Raw genomic sequence first — 21,509 nt, 5'->3', positions numbered from 1 at the left:
TGGCTCCTTTCCCACCATTAGTGATAATGTGGGAATTTGTGGGGCGTCAATCACTGAGCTTTCCTTACGTGATAGATAAACATTTCTAAGATAACACTGTCATTTACATCAAATGTTTAGACATTTCAAATGACTCTTCAGGTATATTTTCTATGCACTCTTTTTATTTTTTTAAAGGCTTTATTTACAGCTTATTTATCTATAACTGTTCAATACCATCGGTGATCCAAGTCAATATTGCAATGGTTCAACTAACTTTCTGTAGCCCTAAAGTCTTAAAGGAAATGTATCACTACATATTTTTTATTTTTTTGTATAAATATAAAATAAATCTTCTTTCTTCTTTCTTTGTTCAAAATAACTACGCTATTGTTTCTGCAAGAAAAACGTAAACCTTATGGAACGGAGACAAACAGAATCCATTTGCAACAGAAGCATTTCCATTGAAATCAATGGTAATGCAAATGGAAGCTATGGTTTCCGTTTAGCTTTCCGTTCATGGGTTTCCGATGATGGAAAGGTCTAACGGAACCCATGAACGGAACCCGACCCAGATGTTATGAGGCCTTATAGGTATATATTTATTAATTAAAACAGATAGTGAAACATATAAAATGTTTTTATTTTTTAAATGTAGATTTATTTATTCTATTTTTTGTACATTATTATGGGGGGCGGCCATCTTGCCTGAGCTGCTGTTAACAGTATTTAGAGAAATGCTTTACAGCAGCCACATTTAACCTTTGAATAGGAGGGGACCTGTTGACTTCTATAGGAAACTTTTCTAGGCATGCTCTGTGACCTCTGCAGAGGTCATTGTGCAGGAAGGTATAGGAGGAGGAGAGCTGTGTCCATCACCTATTGTCGATGGTGGATCCTGTGTTATCTTTCTTTATGAGATTCTTTATGATATTATGTCCTTTTTGTACATTGATAAGAACAAAGTTTACGATACAATTAAGGCTGGATTTACACGAGCGTGTGCGTTTTGCGCGCGCAAAGAAAACGCTGCGTTTTGCGCACGCAAAGGGGCTTAACAGCTCCGTGTGCCATCACCATACATGAAACATTGAGACTCTGAACAGGAACCAGAGATACTACTAGATTTCTTTCTGTGTATGTATAATTTACTGAGTCAGGCCCCATGCACACGACAGCAAAAAACCTCCGTTTTTGCGGACCGCAATTGCGGTCCGCAAAAACGGAGCCATTCCCTTTCATTGAACACTGACACCTTTCCGTAGCACTACGGAAGGGTGTCAGTGCCGTGGAAATGTTCCGGGAATTATGGAACATGTCCGTTCTTTCGCATTTTGCGGGCCGTGCTCCCATACTTTGTATGGGAGCACGGCCCGAAAATGCGGCTGTCAGTCAGCGGCCGGCCGTGCCCGCAATCGCGGGCCGTGATTGCGGGCACGGTCGTGTGCATGGGGCCTAAAGGATCGCAAGCAAGATATAAGGCAACAGATAAAGGGGTTTAGATTTATTCTTATACATGAAACTTCGGCTCTATGCCAATAACTTAACACAAGAGTGGGATGCTGGAAATTTTCGAACTGTCGATAAATTATAGTCCCCTGATGATTGAAGCCATATGCGGACTGCTGACATTCCTTCCCAGGAAAGGGAGGCATCCCACCACAGAAGTCCAAAATACTGACATTACATTTTGCACAGTCATTAACCGTTAAATAAAAAAAGTTGCATGATGGTTTTCATACAGAAGGTTCTATAAAATTCAGCATTATTGCATCATGGTTTTTGGCCTCCGGTTCCTCTGTTCGGGATGATGAAGTCACTTTTTACACGTAACCGCTTTTTGAGAGTTAGACACTACAATTCTCACAATCCTCTTGGCTCCATCTACTCTCCTGTGCAGTGAAACCACGCATGCGCAGTCACACAGCACAGAGAGGGGGAGCACTGCTATAGTAGTAAAATAGTGGTGCTGTACTGTGCATGCCCGACCTGCTAAGAAAAGAACAACTGAGGACGTAACTAAGGGGCAACCAGCTAGTAACAAGCACATTGCATGGGGTATTTGAACGGGTAATTACTTTGGAACCGTTGCTTTTATGATAAATGGTCAAAATGTGCAAATATTTATTATGTCCAATATTTCAGCTCATAGTTCACCATGAACAAGAAAATGACCATACTTGTATCCGTCAATGAGCGTTGGGGTGGGCATGATTTTTAGGCCTCATGTAGCTTTCTCTTTCTAATTATTATTTTGTTCTCTCCACATTCTCTTTTTTTCTATTCTGCTTTACTTTTCTGTTTTACTCTTTACAATGAACCCATATGTATACATGGAGAATATACCAGATATGTTGGTTAACTATAGAATATATGATCCTTCAGATTTCTGACTGCCTTGTTATAAAAGATACGTGTGAACCCACGAATGTTCTAAACCTTATTATACTAGAAAACCCATCAATACAAATCATTAAAAAAACAATACACTTACAATAATGTGACAAGCCGTGGATCTGACTACTGGGGAGCTTTCTAGTAGTGATTCATTCCTGACGGCGAACATAAATGAATGTGAGTAAATCCATTTATCATTATATAGCCACATGCTTAAAGGGACACTAAACCTAAAAATAAAAAAAAAGCAGAAAGAAAACACATTGTCAATCTGGATTCTTTTCTGGAAGCTTCAGTCCTCCTGATATAAACAGAAATGTGTCAGAGAAAATATTAAAGCTTCAGCTCTTGGTTGTTTTGTAGCTTGTAGTCAGAAGGTGGCGCTGTCAGATACTCTCTTGGCAGGTAAGAGGAGAGGACGTTGAGTCGCGTAGTTACATTTGAAGATTCATTACATTGATAAAACGCTGAACTTTCTGCAAAAAAAAAACGTTTTATTAAACCTCAAATCATATACACAACGTATTCCAGGCTGGTCAAGTTTACGGTCTGAGAAAACCAACCTGAATTGGTGAAGGTTGTTTAAATAAAGAGTGCTGTCAATGATACCAAAGACTGTGGGAAGATAATGGAAGTCCAACCCTATTCCTTTACTTGAACGAAATCCAGGATGGAAGGTGGGCTGAAAATATCCAGATTAACCAGATAGTGGAAATACTTCTAGAGAAGCCTTCAGCCATTCTCCAGTAGAATACAACTTTATTTTTAAGACCACCATGATGTCCTGAGCTTTATCATGACTGTACTGAAGCAGTTCAAAGCTTCTAGACATGTATTCAAGTTTCATGGACTGGTTATAAAATATGACTATGTAAGAGAGAAGAAGAACCTAAACTGCCTGATTTATTATCAATCCGTGTAAAATACCTTTTGTTACTCCAGGGGTCAGCAACCTGTGGCGCCGCCGCCGGTGTCACAGCCGGCACATGGGGCATGGTTTGCTGGCACACTTCCCTCTCCCAGTGTCCAGAGCCGTTATGTGCTTGGTGGCACTGAACACTGGGAGAAAGAGCGGTGCTTGATTGTGCGCTTGTCGGCGCTGATCACCAGGAGAGTGAGCAGCAAGCACACAATGCAGCACTGCTCTCTCTCCTGGTGTTCAGCAACGCAAGGACGGAGTTCAGTAACCGCTCTGTAAAATAAAAAGTTAGCAAAAGTTTGCAGCTCCCTCTCCTATGTGTGCCCCCCAAACTGGTGATTAGCAGTCGTGGTGTCCCTTATGTGCATCCCCCCAATCTGGTGTTCAGAAGCCGTGGTCTCTCCTGTGTACACCCCCCCAAGCTGGTGTTCAGTAGCCGTGGTCTGTCCTATGGGAACCCCCCAAATCTAGTGTTCAGTAGCCACGAACCGCCCCACCCACTGGTGTTGAGTAGTCACACTATCTCCTGTGTGCAGTTCCCCCACAGCTGGTGTTCAGTAGCCGCAGTCTCTCCTAAGTGTGACCCCCCCCCCCCAAAAGGTGGTGTTCAGTAGCCTCGTATACACCACAGATGATCATCTTTGAAAAGAAAGTCAGGGACAAGGCTCGCACTGAAATGTAAGTTTAACTGATCAATTATTTTATGTCACATTGTCTTACTGTTTTATGGGACTTTCATGTTTGCATGGCACACTGAGCACGTCATCATTTATTCATTTATCGGCATGCCATACAAAAAGGTTGCCTACCCTTGATCTATGGGGTACTTTAGTTGTCCTCATCCTTTGATAGTAATACATGCAGCACCGTGTATGATGATATTCTTTTCGGTACTGAGATGTGATTTACTTTATGTAGGGGGCGCTTTGCTGAAACACTGAACTTGGTGATGGCGGAGAAAACAGCTCGATTGTCTACAGATCTCAAGGGTGGAATGGTTGTACCTGCAGTATGGCAAAAGAAAATAATGAATAAGATTTATAATTTTTCAAACTGGGATTCTGCCCATGGTCACCATTTATTCAATATTTACTTGTGTCTTGTTCTTTGCTCAAATTGCCATTGTCCTAAATATCACCAGGAGCAATATTATGTAAAATAATTGAAGTGGGCTATGGCATCCAAACAGGGGTGTAAAGCCATGTTCACACAACAGATTTTTATCAGGACTTTAATGCGGAATCCGGGCGTATTCTGCGCCAGAACCTACGTGAAATCCGCCTACAAACCGCGTTCCATTAAATTCAAAGGGAAATCTGCACTGTAGTTTATATTTAAAATCTAGAAGTTAATACTTAATAACATTAATTAAAATCTGTGGGAACCGTGGTTGGTAACCACACGCAGATTAGGGCTAATCCGCCACAGCATATCCAACTGCGAATCCGTGGCAGAAATCCGAGGGTCAGCCTCAGATTTCTGCCATGGATACGCCTTTCAAATTATTCTCATTGCCTTATGTATTAGTCAAGCTGCTCTTTAGGTCTTTTGTTCCTATTTATAAGAATTAAACATAGAATTTTCATTTAGTGGACGAGTCAATTTTTTAACAATATGTTGTTGTTTGAGTGTTTTTTTTTTAGTAGCTAGGTCCAAGTTTACCACTGCTTCCCTTTATCAGGTGTTGTTTGTGTGAAGGCAATAATAGATCTGTTTTTCTGCAGTAATACCTGGAAGCTGTAAAAACCAAGGTCAATGATATACCGTATCAGAGAGTTGATGGGCTGGACTAACATGCTACAACCTGAGGCTTTGTCATTGAGCTGACATGTGCTATGTGTAGTGTCAAAGGGACATTTGTGGAGCTCAGTAACTGGTGGTCTAGAAATAGTGAATTATGACACACAGTGAACTGCACAAAACTAAGGCTCATGTAATCATCATTGTAATGACTGAAAATCATTGTCCTATATTGCCATGCCACTTTCATGGTATTTAACCACTTAAAGGCTATATACACCTTTGAGAGGCATTTTTTAAATTTATTTTTTATAAACAGGTCAGTCAGTGTGTTTAGTGTAACTTTTTAATTAGTCGTTATTAAAAATTTAACTTTTTTAGATACAGCTGCTCTGTATTCTCTATACAGAGCAGCTGTATCTTTTGCCATGACTTGAATCTGTCAGTCCCGCGGACCTGATGGGTTCAGTGTCAGCAGGTTCTACGTGTCTTTGACACGCAGGATCCACCTGTAATCTATCACATCTATTTATGAACTTAGATATGATCGATAGCAGATTGATCTTCCTTGTCGGGGACACGCAGGACCCAATTTTACTCAACCCGTCAGTCCGGCTGACCTGACGGGAGCAGGATTTAGTGCTACATACAGGTGCTCTGTATGCCGAACACAAAGCAGCTGTATCTCAAAAAGTAGAACAATTTTTTAATAAAGACTAATTAAAAATTTGCACTAATCGCACTGACCGGTACGTTTATTAAGAAAAAAAAATGCCCATCAAAAGGTCTACATAGCCTTAACGGACCCAGACAATTTTTTTCATCGTTTTTCATCTCGTTATTCCAGATTGTATAACTTTTTGATGTTTCCGTCAATGCAGCTGAATGAGACCTTGTGTTTTGCAGGACAAGTTGTTATTTCTATTTGTACCATTTTTGGGTACACATTTCATTTACCGTTAATTCATTTTGTGTGTACTAGAAAAAAAAACTACTATTCCAGGTCTTTTTTTCTTCTTCTTTTTTTTTTTTTTACTCCATTCATGACTCTTTTGCAGAGTTTTTTCTTTATTTTTATTGCAAAACTTTATTTTTACTTTTCATTAGGTTTCAAACATACTAGTTGATAAGGTGTACATGGTATTAGGGAAAAATTGAGAGGAGGAATGAGAGTAGGGACAGAACAGTAACCCAGAATAACCACCCCACCTGTACCGAGTACTCTTGTCAAGAGCCTGAAAAAGTCCAAATGGACTATTAGCTCCCACTTTTTAATAATGAGTCAATAAAGTTGTTTTTAATCATCTTAGTCAGGCAGAATAATGCGTTAGCAAAATAGACGGATACTACAGTCATTAATTATATTTTCCGTTACTTGAATTTTAGTCCCATATATATTAGGAAGAATTTATTAAGACTGGCGTTTCATACGCCAGTCTTAAAAGGAAACAAGCCGGCATAAAATACTTCAAATTCATGCTTCTTAATAAATTTGTCACATCTTCGACTATCCATGCGCCACTGAGTGAAATCTACGGCCACCAGGAGCTGCTGTAAAGTTCTGCTATCATTTACGCCAGTTCCTACCGTAAATTATAGGAAATGTGTCTTGAGCTTTGAGCTATTTGCTACTTTTTCATGATAAATTCCCCCCATTGACTTTAACTTTCCACTTTTTTATCAATTAACAATATGCTGGCATACTTCTGCATGCCAACAGATTGTGCCTGGGCATACAATATTCCTAGGTACCTATTAGGACATACTACAAGTACACCCTAATAGGCATTTACAAGAGACAGCCCATGGGAACTTTATCAGGTCCTGGGCTGTCTCCATGCTGACGACAGCATCATCGATCGATCACGTTACAAGGGGCTCCCTCCCTTGTAAAGTGCAGCATGCAATTTTTCTCCAATCCCTGAAGTTGCCGCTGAACTAAAATGTACGTCATGGTGCGGCAACTGACAGCCGCAGATAAAGGACATTTTCGTCATGGGCCGGGAAGGGGTTAATGATGTCGACTCTCTTCTGTAGTTGACTAGGAAGAATATAATTATTAATAAGGGTTGTAGAATTCCAGATACTTGTTACTACGCAGGATGGAAAATTGGTAACTCCACCTTATTAACTCATTTTGGACACAATCCATTCCTTAGTTCTAACACAGTTCCCAGACATTCATCTATATTTTTGATGGCATGTTGACATTAATTATTTTAACCCTAATTTTGGGGACTTTTGATGAAAAGGCCTTTACGGTGTATGTCTACCTTAGGACACATTTTGCAACTTGTATATTTAAACACAACCATGCCGCCACTCAGAAAATGCCTTTCCTAGCAAACAGCAGTCGGACCCACGACAATCAGACATTGATATTCATATTGATATCCATCTTAGTCTGTAATATAGGGTGGAGCTCCCAGCATTCCTTTATAAATTGAATTGTATTTCCATTTAGGATTAAAAAAAAATAAGAAAATAAGAAAAAATAGCTGCCGAAGGATCTTCACAATACTTTTTATTTGGCATTGGTGCAGTGTTTGTGTGACGGGGCCTTCTAGTTTTATCTAATCACTGTGTAATGAAAAGTTCTGCAACTCTCTGATATATTTTGTATCTTACTCCCTCACCATTGTCAAGATCTGTGCTTGCTGACAGTGAATTTAAATATTCTTATTTACAAGAAGAGACCTTAAACCATAACAGTCCAGCTAATACAGGTATATAGGTCATTACAAGAATTAGCAAATTTCAGCTTCTGGGTGTAGACAAGAATGTTTCTATTCAATGTCACAAAAAGATAGTTGATATGAATTTTTTTTTTCTTACCTCTTTGGATTATAACGTGAGCACAGGGTTTCTATTACTTTCATTATGTGGCACTGTTATTTTGGCACTTCATGGCAAAGTTATGCATTTACTGTATGGCCCTACTATGTAGGCACTGTAAGGTGGTATTATTTAGCCCCTATATCACACTCTTATTCAAACCATATTACAATACATCTCCATCCTTTTAAGAAAAATTGTCAGGGGGGTGCCCTATACATTTTTTTCAGGGGCTTCCACAGACCTAGATCTAACCCTGTGTTTGTATATGACTGGGTTCATTCTTAGTCACCTTATTTATATACATTTTGAGTTTTTCTAAAATAAAAATATTAAATGTTAACAAAAAAAAAGCTATCGACAGCAAATATGATGAAGGCCTCGCTTCTGATGGTATTATGTGAAATCAAGAATCTCGTCTCCCGGTGTTCTGTTTTTCTGCATTGTTACTTAGTGTACGAGTACGTTGTACTTTGATGCCTGTTTATAAGCCTGTACTTGTTTTTCAGTTCTGGTTTAAGTGGCTGTGAAGTGTTTTCTTTTCTGTATGTGAAAGGTGAAAGCTGTATCATTTCCCATAACTTCACCTGAAGGATTTCAAGGAAGACGTCGGTGGGAGTCTTATGTCCTTACATCATGCTGGTCTTCCTCCTCTACGGGATCCAAAAATGATAGATGACTCTATCTCTTGAAATTTACAGGATTGCTCCAACTAACTCCAATATGTTCCATTCTTTAAAGTGTACAATTCAGTGCCCATATAAAATTGTTGTAAAGTGCCCAAATAAAAGTGAATATCACCAGCCAACTAAGGCATAAAGCTGCATCGTGCGCAGCAGTCTTTCCATAGGTTCAGGCACTAAGTGTAAGTGGCGCCCTGTTTCGTAATGACAGGAGATGTGCCCTGACCAGTCAAGCTCTTTTGTTGTTGTCCACAATGGCAGAGCAGAAAAAATTATACATTGCACTACACCCATTAAAATCAATGCACATACTTTTTTTGATGTAGCTGTCCCGAAGAATCTAGAGGGGCTCTTATCTTCTGCCAGTAGATCTCCATGACGGAGTCTGGGGCCACCTGACTCTACTCTGATTGCAGATGTCAAGGGAAACGGGGATCGGCCATATAGGATTTCAACATACCCGCTCCTTTGTCCTTCCAGAAGATAAGATTGTTTCTCCCTCCCCTACGGAATAAACATGAAGAGCACATGTTTATGGGACGGTTAGAGGAGATAGCTGTTAGCCAGACGATTATTTGGTGGACAGCTATCTTATGTGTATAGCCAATTGTATCGTTTCCTAGAGGAAGCCCCAGCAAACATTGTGAGAACATACAGACGGCAACTCAGAGGCGTCTACTGTATTGGTTCATATTTTTTTATGCAAAAATTCATAGAGAACTTTGTCTACTGGTTTTACAAATAAAATTCCTTTACAATGGGCAGTCAGGGTTCACTTATCATAGTACCTGGAAACTTCTGAAATCACCACAACAGCTTGTTATTTACTGCAGGACACAAACCCTACATCACATCTGATCCCTTGTTCAAGGTCTTCATCCGGGGTCTGGTCTTTGGATGTAGGTGTTTTCAGCAATGGATAATTATTAACCCATCTGCCTGTTTTTCTATCTATTCACCTACATTGGGAAATGCCATTCACACTGAAGTGAGTTCATTCAAGCAGTCTAGTAGAGGATTTGACAAGGGGGGAGGGGAAACACAGACCATATCTCTAGGAAATGAGAAAGAGTTAACTATGATCCTTTGTAGATGACTGAAGACAGAACTGGTAGCATTCCAAGTGCGAAAAACAACATGATTGATGTTTCACAGGGAAGGAGTAAACTGCTATCATATACAAAAAGAAGTCAGAAGATGACACGGGTTACTGTCAAAAGCCCTGTAGAAGAATTAAGCTCATTTTTTAATTTTTCTAAGAATTTAAAAAATTTGTATATGGAAAATTTGCAACTCAGCAAAAATTCTTTACTGGACGGCAAGATTCAATTACCATAAAAAGAGGTTGTACGAGCAAACAGAGGACTATATAACATACCTTGTAATAGCTGATATTAAGGCTACTCTTATAAATGATTTCCAGCTTGTTTGCTACACTTTCCAAGTTCATAACCAAGTTAAGGGCTTGATAAATGTATTATTGGAGGCGAAAATGCAGAAAACAAAAAAAAGAATATTGCAAAGCAGATGTAGATAGATAGACAGATAGATAGATAGACAGACAGACAGACAGACAGACAGACAGACAGACAGACAGACAGACAGACAGATAGATAGATAGATAGATAGATAGATAGATAGATAGATGCATCAATGGACTTATTATCACTTTTACAATTATTTCCTTTATTATTATTAGGATTTTGGTCATTTCTAATAAATAAATCCTATACGAAAGCAAGTAATGTCAGATACAGGGGAAATATAAACCAAAATAGCTAGTATGTAATAGTAAAGTGGGCAACCTGGCAAAGTTAAATTATTCCAATATGCTACATTCAAAATATTGCTTGTGCGCCATTACATACAGGTAGTTTACAATATGTTAGCCGTCAGCAATCCCACAATCATAGAGTTACTGATGGGCCTCCAATAGTCCTGTAAGAACCTCATACTGGAGCTATACTACTATCCTGATTTTATTTGCCCTAATACATCCCAGTTCCTATACATAAGGAACACTGTTACAATGAAAACTGGAGCAGAGGGTTGAACTTGCCCTGTTAAGTTTAGGAAGCAGGTGGGCGATGAAATCAGACATGATGTTATTTAGGAGAGTAATAATTAATTGCATCATTGAAGCACAGGGGAGCGGGTTCATCTGAACTTCAGTTCATGCCAAGTGGACACAACAAATTTACTGACGGCATGACCACATTGACCATGAAAACATGAATACAAATATAATATATTTTATTTCCACATGCTGAGATCACACCAGGTCTTCAGCGGGGAAAATTTAAGCAGTGATTTACATAGACATATTGATATCTCTATTCTTGCCAAATCTATTATTCTCAACATATAGACAGTGTTGTATATAAAAGACAATGACTAACTTCCAAGGACACATATACCAAACAGCATGGCCCTAGGGTTACTACAGGCACCCTAAATATGAAGGTTGGGCATCTCCAGTTAGCCCCACACCCTTCCCTTATGAATCATTATAGGGCGCCCCCTTCAGCTACATACGAAATTAGGGGAGTAAATGCCCTTCAGTCACTTTGCCCTTCTTTCCTAAAAGGGATGGGGGCAGGAACTCCTTGATCTAAGATAGGACAGAGGGGGTTGTGAAGATGAAATCTTGACAGTTGACCATCTATTGTCCTGTAACAGATTTGAATCCAGAACTACCCCATAGGATAATGGAAGCCCAAGCAGCTGGACACAAAAATAAAGGAGATATCACATGACAATTGTTAGAAATATAAAATATCATTGGAAGCTGACATTTGAGTCTGAAGGGCTCCACTTACATAGTAGAACATTTGTAGATCTAAATGAGACCATGAAACATCTTCAGTTTCCATCTGTGACATCTACAGTGGCTTTTTCAAGGCCAGATGCTTCTTGGTCCACCCTTAGCAGCCATAACTTCTGCCTAGAATACCAAGTATCCCACTTGGTTTTCTGACTTCAGCTTGTCCACTTACTAAAACTTGAAGCAGTTGAGTGCAGGATAAATGATAAATTAATTTGAACATTGCAGCCACTGAATTTTTGTATTTAACCCCAGGATCATGTGTATCCAAATCCTGATCATTTATCATTTGTTGCATTTGTGGCTCTATAGAGTTCAGATACAGAGGTTAAAGGTGCAGAGAAACTAGACATTTAAAGAAACATAAAAGTGAAAATCGGACACAAAAAGTTTAATGTTCCACATTTTCCAGAAAAATTTGCTGCTAGTAGTAGTTTTAATGAACTTTAGATTACAGACGTCATGACTTCCATGGGTAGGACAACTTGTAGATTAAAATATGCTGTGCCGAGCAGATAAGACTTGGTTTCACATTGTACATCTATCAATGCTGTGTCAGCTTTTGGGACTTCGTCCACTAGGCTCTTGGCCAATCATGGTGATAAATATGGACAATAGAAAGCTTCAATATCTGTACTCTGATGTAAAATGTGCTGATCCCAGTGTACAACTCATCTCAGTACGAGTCCAACTGGATTACAAATGAGTAAAACATTAATGACTAATCTACAATATTATATAAGATTTTGATTTACAGTTTTATTACATAAATTATATTTGTGACATTGTAGGAAGAGACATTTTCTTCTAGGTAAAATGGGCACAGGCTATTATGTCATGTGGTATGTATTAAAATATTACAGCTGTTCCAAGTAACTTCAACAAAGGCGGTTCTGCGGTAATAAAATAATGTGGATTTCTTCACTGCAAGCCATAAATCACTGCGGTCACTTTCAGATGATAGATCTTACTGGCCAGCAATAAAAATCATTTATTCCCCCCAACAAAATGTAGATTTGGTTAAGTTGAACAATCATTTATCCCAGGAGGTAAGGCAGCTGGAAAACTCCTTTCAGTAGAGCTTATTGCGTGAGAAAGCAATGGAACAATACATGAGAAGTTGACGCTGTCCAATTAATTTTTCTCCCTAGGGTAAAAACAAAGGGGTCTTGATCATTTCCATAGACATTAGACTACTGTTGATGGCCAACAACCAAGGGCATATGTACTATAGAGGCAGATCTTGCAGTTGCTATGGATCCCAAATGCATCCCAAAACTGCATCCCAACAAGGCTGTGAAGAATTGACTCAAGGGTCTGGAAAAGGGCATGGAGGGGAAAACAAACACCAAGCCCTTCTGTCCTGGGTTGCAAAAATCGAGCACCATAATAGAGAGCGGTGCTTTAATCTTTTCCATAGTCTGTAATGGGGGTTTTAAACTGGGCAATTATCGGGCAGACAAGCGTTCATAGAAGATACACTCATTCATCTGCTGATCGTATCGTTTTAAAAAACTGAAATATTATCGTTGTCGGGGGACGTGCTGACAACATGATAATAATGTGTGGGGACCAGCGATCGGAGTAACGACCGCTTGTCCCCATCCATAGATCCATGTGACAGGAGCAAATAAGTGCCGATCAAATAGCTGTTTCGTTGATCGGCGCTCGTTGCATCGGCCAAAGTGGAATGCTCCTTCTGTTGTTACAGAATCTATTAGAGGTAGTATTTATTTATATAGTGGATGGGGCAGATCATGGCACCTCAATCTCCAGGTGATAAGGAACTGGGCCAGAATAACCTCCTGAGAACTTTGAATTGCAGATGTCTGTGCATTACATTGACTGCCCATTCACTGTAATGCTGAAATACATCTGTGGTGGCGCTGCAGAGAAATGAAACACCTGCTCCTAGGAAAGCACCACTTATTACTCGTGATCGCTGGGAATCCCACAGCTTATTGTCTTTTAGCAAACTGGGATTGCCTAAAGCTGACAATCCCTTTAATAGCACATGATCCATGGTACTTATGAACAAATACTGACTGGGTTGGAATCCTCATCCCTTTAGGTATCCATGTGTTTAGTAGACTTGTCACTTGCAGGTCAATATTTTCTAAAGCCATTGCTCACCATGTCCATGTCATCATGTTAAATTTCCTGCCCATGGTTCCTTTTGTGCTATGGTATATTTTAATAATTCTATTGACTACCTCAATATTGCTATTACATTTTTTATTGAAAAATTATTTTAGAAAGATCCAGCCTCAGTGACAATTGTATAAGTGTCATTGCACCTGCAGAAGGTAAATCAGCCAGGATCTCTTGTTATATAAAATTGCGAGCAAGAAAAACAAATTACTTTGTGTTGTAATCCCGCAATATAGTTTTACTGTATGCCATAAAAGATGTTGTCATATCAAAATGCTGCCCTGATTAAATCCCTGTTGCCACTTCAAAGAAAAATGTATAACCATGCCAATCTTTGCTCTGGCTAATAAAGAAGGAGTCTGAATGGAAAACCCCCTTCTCCTATTAACTGAGAATTCCCTAACTTTTTGAAAATACATTTCTTAGTATTCTTGGAATCCCTCAAGTTGTCCTATTCTATAAAGTTATTGTTGTTTGTTAGTTATTTCTGTTTCTGTGAAAGCAGGGTGACAACCAAGATGCCCAGCATAACGGGAGACGTCATCACCCAGTCTTTTCGTACACATGCATGGCAAATCTGCCTAGTTGTGTAATGTTACATCCCATGCTCCAGTATTGAGGGTATAACTGGGCAGTCACAGATATAACGAAGGTTCTGTACACATTGGCATCATGGCTTCCATTTATAACAAAAGTAATGAGGCTGTGCCGGATTTGTCATACCTTGAATACAAACAATGTATGATGAACCCCATTACCTTAGAAAAGTGACAGAATCCAAACGTAGAGATCAAACGCAAATGTGAACATAGCCAAAGAAATCGTTAACTAGAATTTTTCGCAACTTCACGGAGGACAACTTATGGCAGTTACATATCACAGACAGTGCCTTTAAAAAGGTAGGCACAACCAATAAAGAAGAAATAGAAAATGACTAAATAATATCTACAACAAAAAAATATAGAGCACTAGTCAATATTATCAGTCGTTGTCCAGTGCAAGAGAATGCGTTAAAAAAATAATAAAATATATATATATATATATATATATATATATATACACACATACATATAAACTAAGAATAGCAATATAAAAAAAATTATGGCATACAGTAATTATAAATGACAAATTATAAAATGTTAACCTAATAAATAATAAAATGTAGTAAAAGTTAATAGTAAATTCTGAGAATAGTAATGGTTATCAGTAGAAACTTGTACCATTGATGTCGTCTGATTGACTAAGTAATATCGTAATAACCCTGGCAATATTCTCAAATGTTCCAGAGGGTCAGGGTTGGGCAATGAGTCTCTGGAATACAACGCTGACTTATTGAGCTGTTTTTCAGTTACATTGTACCAAACATGTTTGTGACATTACCTTTGATCGACAGGAGGTGTTTTTTTGCTTTTGACCAAAGTCATTTTTTTCTATTGGTCCAAAGGTCAGAAAGCAGGTTTTTCAGTGGTAAACAGCAGGCCCGGGATGGTATAAATATTGCTGAAGGCGTACAGTGACACACAGTACACCTAGAGATACAGACAGCTTCAGCTAGCTAGAGATACAAAGAACTCAATGATGGAGAACGGAATGGATAGTCTTCACCACTCTGGAGTCCAAATGGTTCAATATCTCCAGATGAACTACAAAACTTCTCAAGACTGGTTCATGTTCATCTCTTTTGCTGCTGATCTAAGAAATACCTTCTTTGTTTTCTTCCCCATCTGGTTCCACTTGTGCGAGTCGGTGGGCATCAAACTCATCTGGGTGGCAGTGATCGGGGACTGGCTCAACCTTGTTTTCAAATGGTGAGTATATCTTACAATGCAATATTGTATTAAATAGTAATAAAATGGGCTGGTATGTTATATCTGCTTTTCTTGGTTGGGGGAAAATACTGCTTGGTTGTGCTGAACCTGCCAAACTGAATTGTTACTATATATCATACCAGGGGCAATGTGATCTACTGGGCCCGTCCATTTTGACATGTAGAATAATGGACATAAGATATTATTTGACAGTAAGGGCCCTAAAAATGTACTAAATCTTAGGCAATTATATCCTTGGTACCTGTGGACCCTTTGTTGTTGGGTCCTTGCTCACCTTTATACATCAACTATACTAAATTCTCTTATCCGTAGGTATTTCTTACAAGAATTTAAATTTACTCATAAGTGAATTGAAACTTATTCAATAATTTAAAAACCTTCTTTAAACCTACAATACATGACTTATTAGTGCACAATAACACATATTTGATATAATATTTCAATAATTATAATCATTATATATTCATATACTATATAACCCCATAAGAGTTGTGATATTACTCATTCCTTTTCATTTTCCAGGATTCTTTTTGGACAAAGACCATATTGGTGGGTTCATGACACCGATTACTATGGAAATACATCAGCTCCAGTCATTGAACAGTTTCCTGTAACTTGCGAGACAGGCCCAGGTAAAAACAATATATATGACACTTTAAGTGAGACCCATTGATCCGTCTCATTGTCCATTGTTTATCTGTCTAGATAACATATAATTAATGAGCACTCAGAAAATACCATAGAGCACTGGGACATTAGTCTTCCACCTCTTACACTCTCTTTCAGTATCCAAAAACTGTAAAAAAAAATTATTTGATAGCACAGTGGCCCGAATTTTACACATTCATACAAAGTCTAGATGAAGTTCCCATATATCCAGGCCTTCTACCTCTCGTTCTCATTCGCTCTTCCAATACAATGTATAATTAGACATATATATATATACATATATATATATTATATATATATTCAACTAGATGAATATTATACAGTAAATGGAATTATGTCTTTCTTGATATGCTAAAGTTTCTTTCCACTTAACTTTTCAGGAAGTCCTTCAGGTCATGCTATGGGATCAGCTGGAATTTATTATGTCATGGTAACCGCCATCCTTACAATCATGTTAAAGAAAAAAGAATCATTATTTACTAGCTGGTGAGTAGATATACGTCAAATACCATCTTAAAAGAATAATATTAGACAAATTCAGCCCTCTGAAATCATAGTCAGCACTTCAGAATTATTTTGAGCCTAATATTAAACTATTTCTAGTTTACCTAGCACACCGATTGCCATAAAATAATAGCCAATTAAGTTTTAAAAAATGTCAAAAAGTTTTCTAAACTTCTCAATCTTCAGCTATATCACCAAAAACGTTCTCATGGTTCTCATAAAGATAATAGTAACTATATAGCTTTACCTTTTGTCCAGCTTTCTTTGTGAACTTGTTCTTTACATAGTATATTATACTACGCTATGTATTGTGTAAAAGTTTAGGGTTAAGCCAACTTAGTTGTTAATTAATCACGATGTTGTAAGTTTTAGTAGTAAAACCTACTGAGTAACGAACTTGGATTTCTAAGAACCAACCAGGGACAATGACCCGAGTTAAAGGTCTTTCTTCTTGTATTTCAGGTGTCTGCGTGGAGCCCTTTGGACTGGGTTTTGGGCTGTCCAGATCTGCGTGTGCTTATCTAGAATCTTCTTGGCTGCACATTTTCCACATCAGGTTGTGGCCGGAGTGATTTCAGGTGTGTAATGTGAATAGCTCCATGCTTTCTCCAGTAATGTGTGATGAATTGGATTTGCATTTGTAGAAACCATAAAGTTGACACTTGTTCTCAGCTTTGTTAAGAAACTTCAGGCTATAGCTCCCATTTACTAAGACTTGCGTTTTTTACTTCAGTCTAAGTAAAGGAGGAGACTGGAGCGCTTTATTAATTTGACCCATGAAACAAGCAGAAAATCGAATCCATTTGGGCCAGAAATGTTTACGATAGTCACGTAAAAACACTGACTATGTCTCCTTGGAGACCACATCTACTTTTCTTGTTCCTTTTAGAATTTATCGAGTGGCAAGAAAAGTCTCAAATTTTGTTGCACATCCTGTTTGTGACTTTTTGGGCATAGTTTATGTAAAAAACTGACGTAAACTGCTTAGTAAATGTGGACCTATATGTTTATATATGAATCCTACCATGGAATGTTAATGTAGCCCAGTCAACTTATTGACCTGAGATGGCTGGTAGACCTACAATCAAAAATTATTTACTAGAACTAAAATAAGTCATGGCCAGATAAATTCCCACTGGATTCGCGAGTTAGTTTTGCTCAATGCTAGATAAAGGAATCCAAGGTCATAGAAGTTATTGAACATAATTCCAGCTTCCTGAAATAAAAGAGTGAACCTGTTCACACACTATGTTTTTGTAAAGGGCTATAGTACATGTCGTGTCTGTTGGCCATTTTTCCGTGCATGAACGGGCAGCTCCAAACTGGATTTACCTGCATGATAGGTCAACGAAGCTGCAAAACCTGGTCTATACCAATGTGTGTGGTGTAAATGTTTCATTAATAGGTATCATGTTGCTGTAAGGTGTTTCCTCTTATTTATGTTTTGGAATTACTATTGAGATCTAATCATGAATCTGTTCCTCATTTATCACAGGCATGGTAGTGGCTGAAGCATTTCATCACATACAATCGATCTACAAGGCCAGTCTCAAGAAATACATCCTTACCACCCTTTTCCTGTTTTCCTTTGCTTTGGGATTCTACCTCGTCCTTAAAGCTGTGGGTGTGGACCTCCTGTGGACGTTGGAGAAGGCCAAGAAATGGTGTGAAAGACCTGAATGGATCCATATTGACACTACTCCTTTTGCTGGTCTACTTAGAAACCTGGGCATCTTCTTTGGTTTAGGACTGGCTCTCAACTCCAAACTTTACCAAGACAGCTGCCGTGGGAAGCAAGGAAGCCAGTTGACTTTCCGAATTTGCTGTATCGTAGCTTCCCTTTTTGTTCTACATCTCTTTGACTCTTTCAAGCCACCCACTAAAGTAGAGATGCTCTTCTATGCCCTGTCATTCTGCAAAAGTGCTGCTGTGCCCCTGGCTGCCGTAGGAATTATCCCTTATTGTGTTTCTCAGCTTCTTCACCAACAAAGTAAAAAGATTCTCTAGGGTATTTTTTTTTTTTTAAAAGATTTTAGCATTTTTATAGTTATTTTTAAAAATGACAAAAGTATGAGCCATTCGTGCACATGAAAGACTCTTTCTGACATTCATGCCATCTTCCAATGCGAACATCTACTGTTTGGAACTAATATGATGCTATGAAATGCAGAGACTACTTAGGAATGTCATTGTTAACAGAAAGTACTGTGACAGTCTCCATCTCAGTGGTGTCAAAAGTGGAATTTACAGTGGTCCAAAAATGGCATGGACTTGTTGAACCCTTGGAGCATCCAAGTCAAATAGTGGTATATAGACGTCATAAAAACTTTCAGAAGCTACTATACTATACTTCTAGAATTTTTTTTAATTTTCTGATGAGTGAATGACCATTTCCAGTTACTTTTTTCTCTACGAACAAAGACTTTTCAATACGCCTACAATTATACTCATACATTCCCACAAACCTTTTCAAGAAAGCAACATTCTATAGCACCATCCTCCCATCATTATAAAGACTGGAAATGATGGAATTTACAATCTGTATCCATCAAGCTGTGCTCAATCTACAACTTCCGGCCTTGGCTTCCAACGAACAGAAATACCTGGCTGCAATGGGACTTTTGCCAAGGACTGTGTAGCCTTACAAATGAACAGGCTGTCCTAGATGTAATAGACTGAATGGGTAAAATCTCAATTGTCAGATTCTACCATGTGAACAGAAGTTTTTTGTTCTGTTTTGTTTTTTGTTTTTTTTATTTTTAGCATCTATATTAATATATATATTTATTCACACATATTAGCACCTGATGTTTTCTGGTTATATTGACCACAACAGAAATTGTTATATGTGTTACGTTTTACTAGACATTTTTTTTTTTTTTAAATTAGATATTTTTTAATTAAAAAAAAGAAAATACACAAATTATATTTTTCTCTTATTGTTTCGTTTGTAGGAAATACATTTAAGATAATTAGGGACAGGAAATACAGATGTCTTTAATCTAAATTTATTATCAGGAAAATTGGAATAACAGAAGAGGACGAGATGGGAAATGGCTAAACTGCTAACAATGTACCATTCTCTATAGCCAGCATAGTGTCAGTCCAGCTTAGAGCTGAATGGCTGAATCATTTGATAAAGAAGTGAACAATTTGACAAAGAGGTGATCTATGTGCATGAGACATAAGGCCTCATGCATATAGGCTTACAGAGGCACACAGTGTGGCACTGTAAGTACTATGGAGCTGTAGGCACTCAGCATACCGCCATATGGTCTCTCAATGCAGCTCCTGATTGTGGAGATATTCTCCCCTAAAATTAATGCTTCTAGAGAATACTTCCGTAATGCAGCATCCAATGGAAAGTGGCACCATTTTTTCTGTCAGATTTATAAGGAATCTGATAGAAAAAACTCTGTATGCCTCTATATGAAAGCAGAAGCAGACAGAGGTACTGTAGGGCCCTATAAAAGGCTATGGATGCCGTATCACTGCTCTGTACAACTCGGAGGTAGCACAATAATGCACAAGCCCTTAACACTATATAGCCTTCCAAACGGGGGTTATCAAGCAACATGTCCCTAGAATTTGGTCTGCCTCAGGACTCCGGTCTTAAACTCAAGGCCCAAATTCCTATTAAGCTTACAGCAGAGATGGCAATTCAGAAATTGACTACTTTTACTGTGTACAATTAATGGGTGATAAATATTGTCAATGAATGGGGCAATAACTAAAGACATCTTGTATGTAATAATAAAAAACAAGCATACACATTTTCAATATATATAAAAAAATATCTATTTCAGTCCAAAGGGCAAAAAATTTAAATTACGTTTTCTAAATGTGCCTCGGTAAGGCATCCTTTTGACAAATAAATGGGTGGGAAACACCCTACTGATGCTGGAGCTTCGCTTCATTGCTTTATCCACAATGGGAGTTTAAGGGTTTGTCCAAGATTAGAAAAACATGGCTGCTTTCTTCCAAAAACAGCACCACATCTGTCCATAGGTTGTGTCTGGTATTATAGGTCAGTCAACTGAAGTGAATGCTCTTGAGCTGCAATACCACACACAACCTGTAGACAGGTGTGGGAATGTTTTTGGAAGAAGACAGCCATGTTTTTACTAACCCTGTACAACCCTTTTAAGGAAAGCTAAGCCCCTCCCTTATATTTAAGCCCTGCCTACTAAGTATCTCTTTGAAATGGGAGGGATTATGAAGAGATAGACTCTGCAATTCTCGTAGATTGCCAAATATTCAAGAGGTTCCGTTCTCTTTGTTATTCTTCTACAATTATATCTAAGAGTCATGTCCCTTTAATGAAATACTGTAATGAAATATTATTCACCTAATGTACAACACTACTGAGGATATCTACTGCTGCTTGCTTCTGGTATAGCAGAGAGGCCAGTGAAGCAGTTAAAAAAAATTAAAGCTCAAAAGGCCGGGGTAGAAAAAAGGTTGTGGATGGAATCACAGCAGGATTAATCTAGCGCAAGGGTCAGCCACCTATAGCCCCAGTGCCACAGTCGGCACGCGTGGCATGGTTTGCTGGCACACTTTCCTTCCCTGGTGTCCAGTCCCTTGTGTGCTTGGCGATGCTAAAAACAGGTTGAGCGGTACTTCATCATGTGCTTGGCGGTGCTGATCATCAGAAGGAGAGCAGCATTGTCTTTGTCGCTGCTGAACACTTGGCAAGCACACAATGCAGCACTGCTTTTTCTCCTGGTGTTCAGCGACGCAAGGACAGAGTTCAGTAACCACTCAAATAAAAAGTTAGCAAAAGTTGGCAGCTCTCTCTCCTATTTGCACCCCCCAGTCTGATGTTCAGTAGCCTTGGTTTCTCCTATGTGCCCCCCCAAGCTGGTGTTCAGTAGCCTCGGTCTCTCCTATGTGCCCCCCCGAGCTGGTGTTCAGTAGTTGCGGTCTCTCCTGTGTTCATTACCCCCCAGCTGGTGGTCAGTAGTCGCGGTCTCTCT

General features: G+C 38.7%; 2 protein-coding genes and 1 long non-coding RNA gene across 3 annotated transcripts in view; 2 read left to right on the top strand and 1 right to left on the bottom strand.

The window, feature by feature from the left end:
- Positions 1–21,509, top strand: part of RPL27 (ribosomal protein L27) — a 397,834-nt gene that overhangs the window by 275,043 nt on the left and 101,282 nt on the right. The window lies entirely within an intron of this gene.
- On the bottom strand, positions 1,353–11,613 carry LOC142665745 (uncharacterized). Its single transcript, XR_012851557.1, has 4 exons — positions 11,373–11,613; positions 8,866–9,057; positions 4,105–4,299; positions 1,353–2,852 (listed from the first exon to the last, which is right to left on the bottom strand). It is a non-coding gene; the product is annotated as an uncharacterized LOC142665745 (long non-coding RNA).
- Positions 15,052–19,456, top strand: LOC142666503 (glucose-6-phosphatase catalytic subunit 1-like). The gene is made up of 5 exons (XM_075846571.1): positions 15,052–15,336; positions 15,880–15,989; positions 16,407–16,512; positions 16,993–17,108; positions 18,026–19,456. The coding sequence occupies exons 1-5, from the start codon at positions 15,104–15,106 to the stop codon at positions 18,535–18,537; spliced, it is 1,077 nt and encodes a 358-aa protein (XP_075702686.1). The 5' UTR covers positions 15,052–15,103; the 3' UTR covers positions 18,538–19,456.

Source organism: Rhinoderma darwinii, chromosome 13 (genome assembly GCF_050947455.1).
Source record: "Rhinoderma darwinii isolate aRhiDar2 chromosome 13, aRhiDar2.hap1, whole genome shotgun sequence".
Classification (NCBI taxonomy): Eukaryota; Metazoa; Chordata; class Amphibia; order Anura; family Rhinodermatidae; genus Rhinoderma; species Rhinoderma darwinii.
The sequence above is the reverse complement of the archived record's forward strand: the minus strand, read 5'-3'. Positions and strand labels throughout refer to the sequence as shown.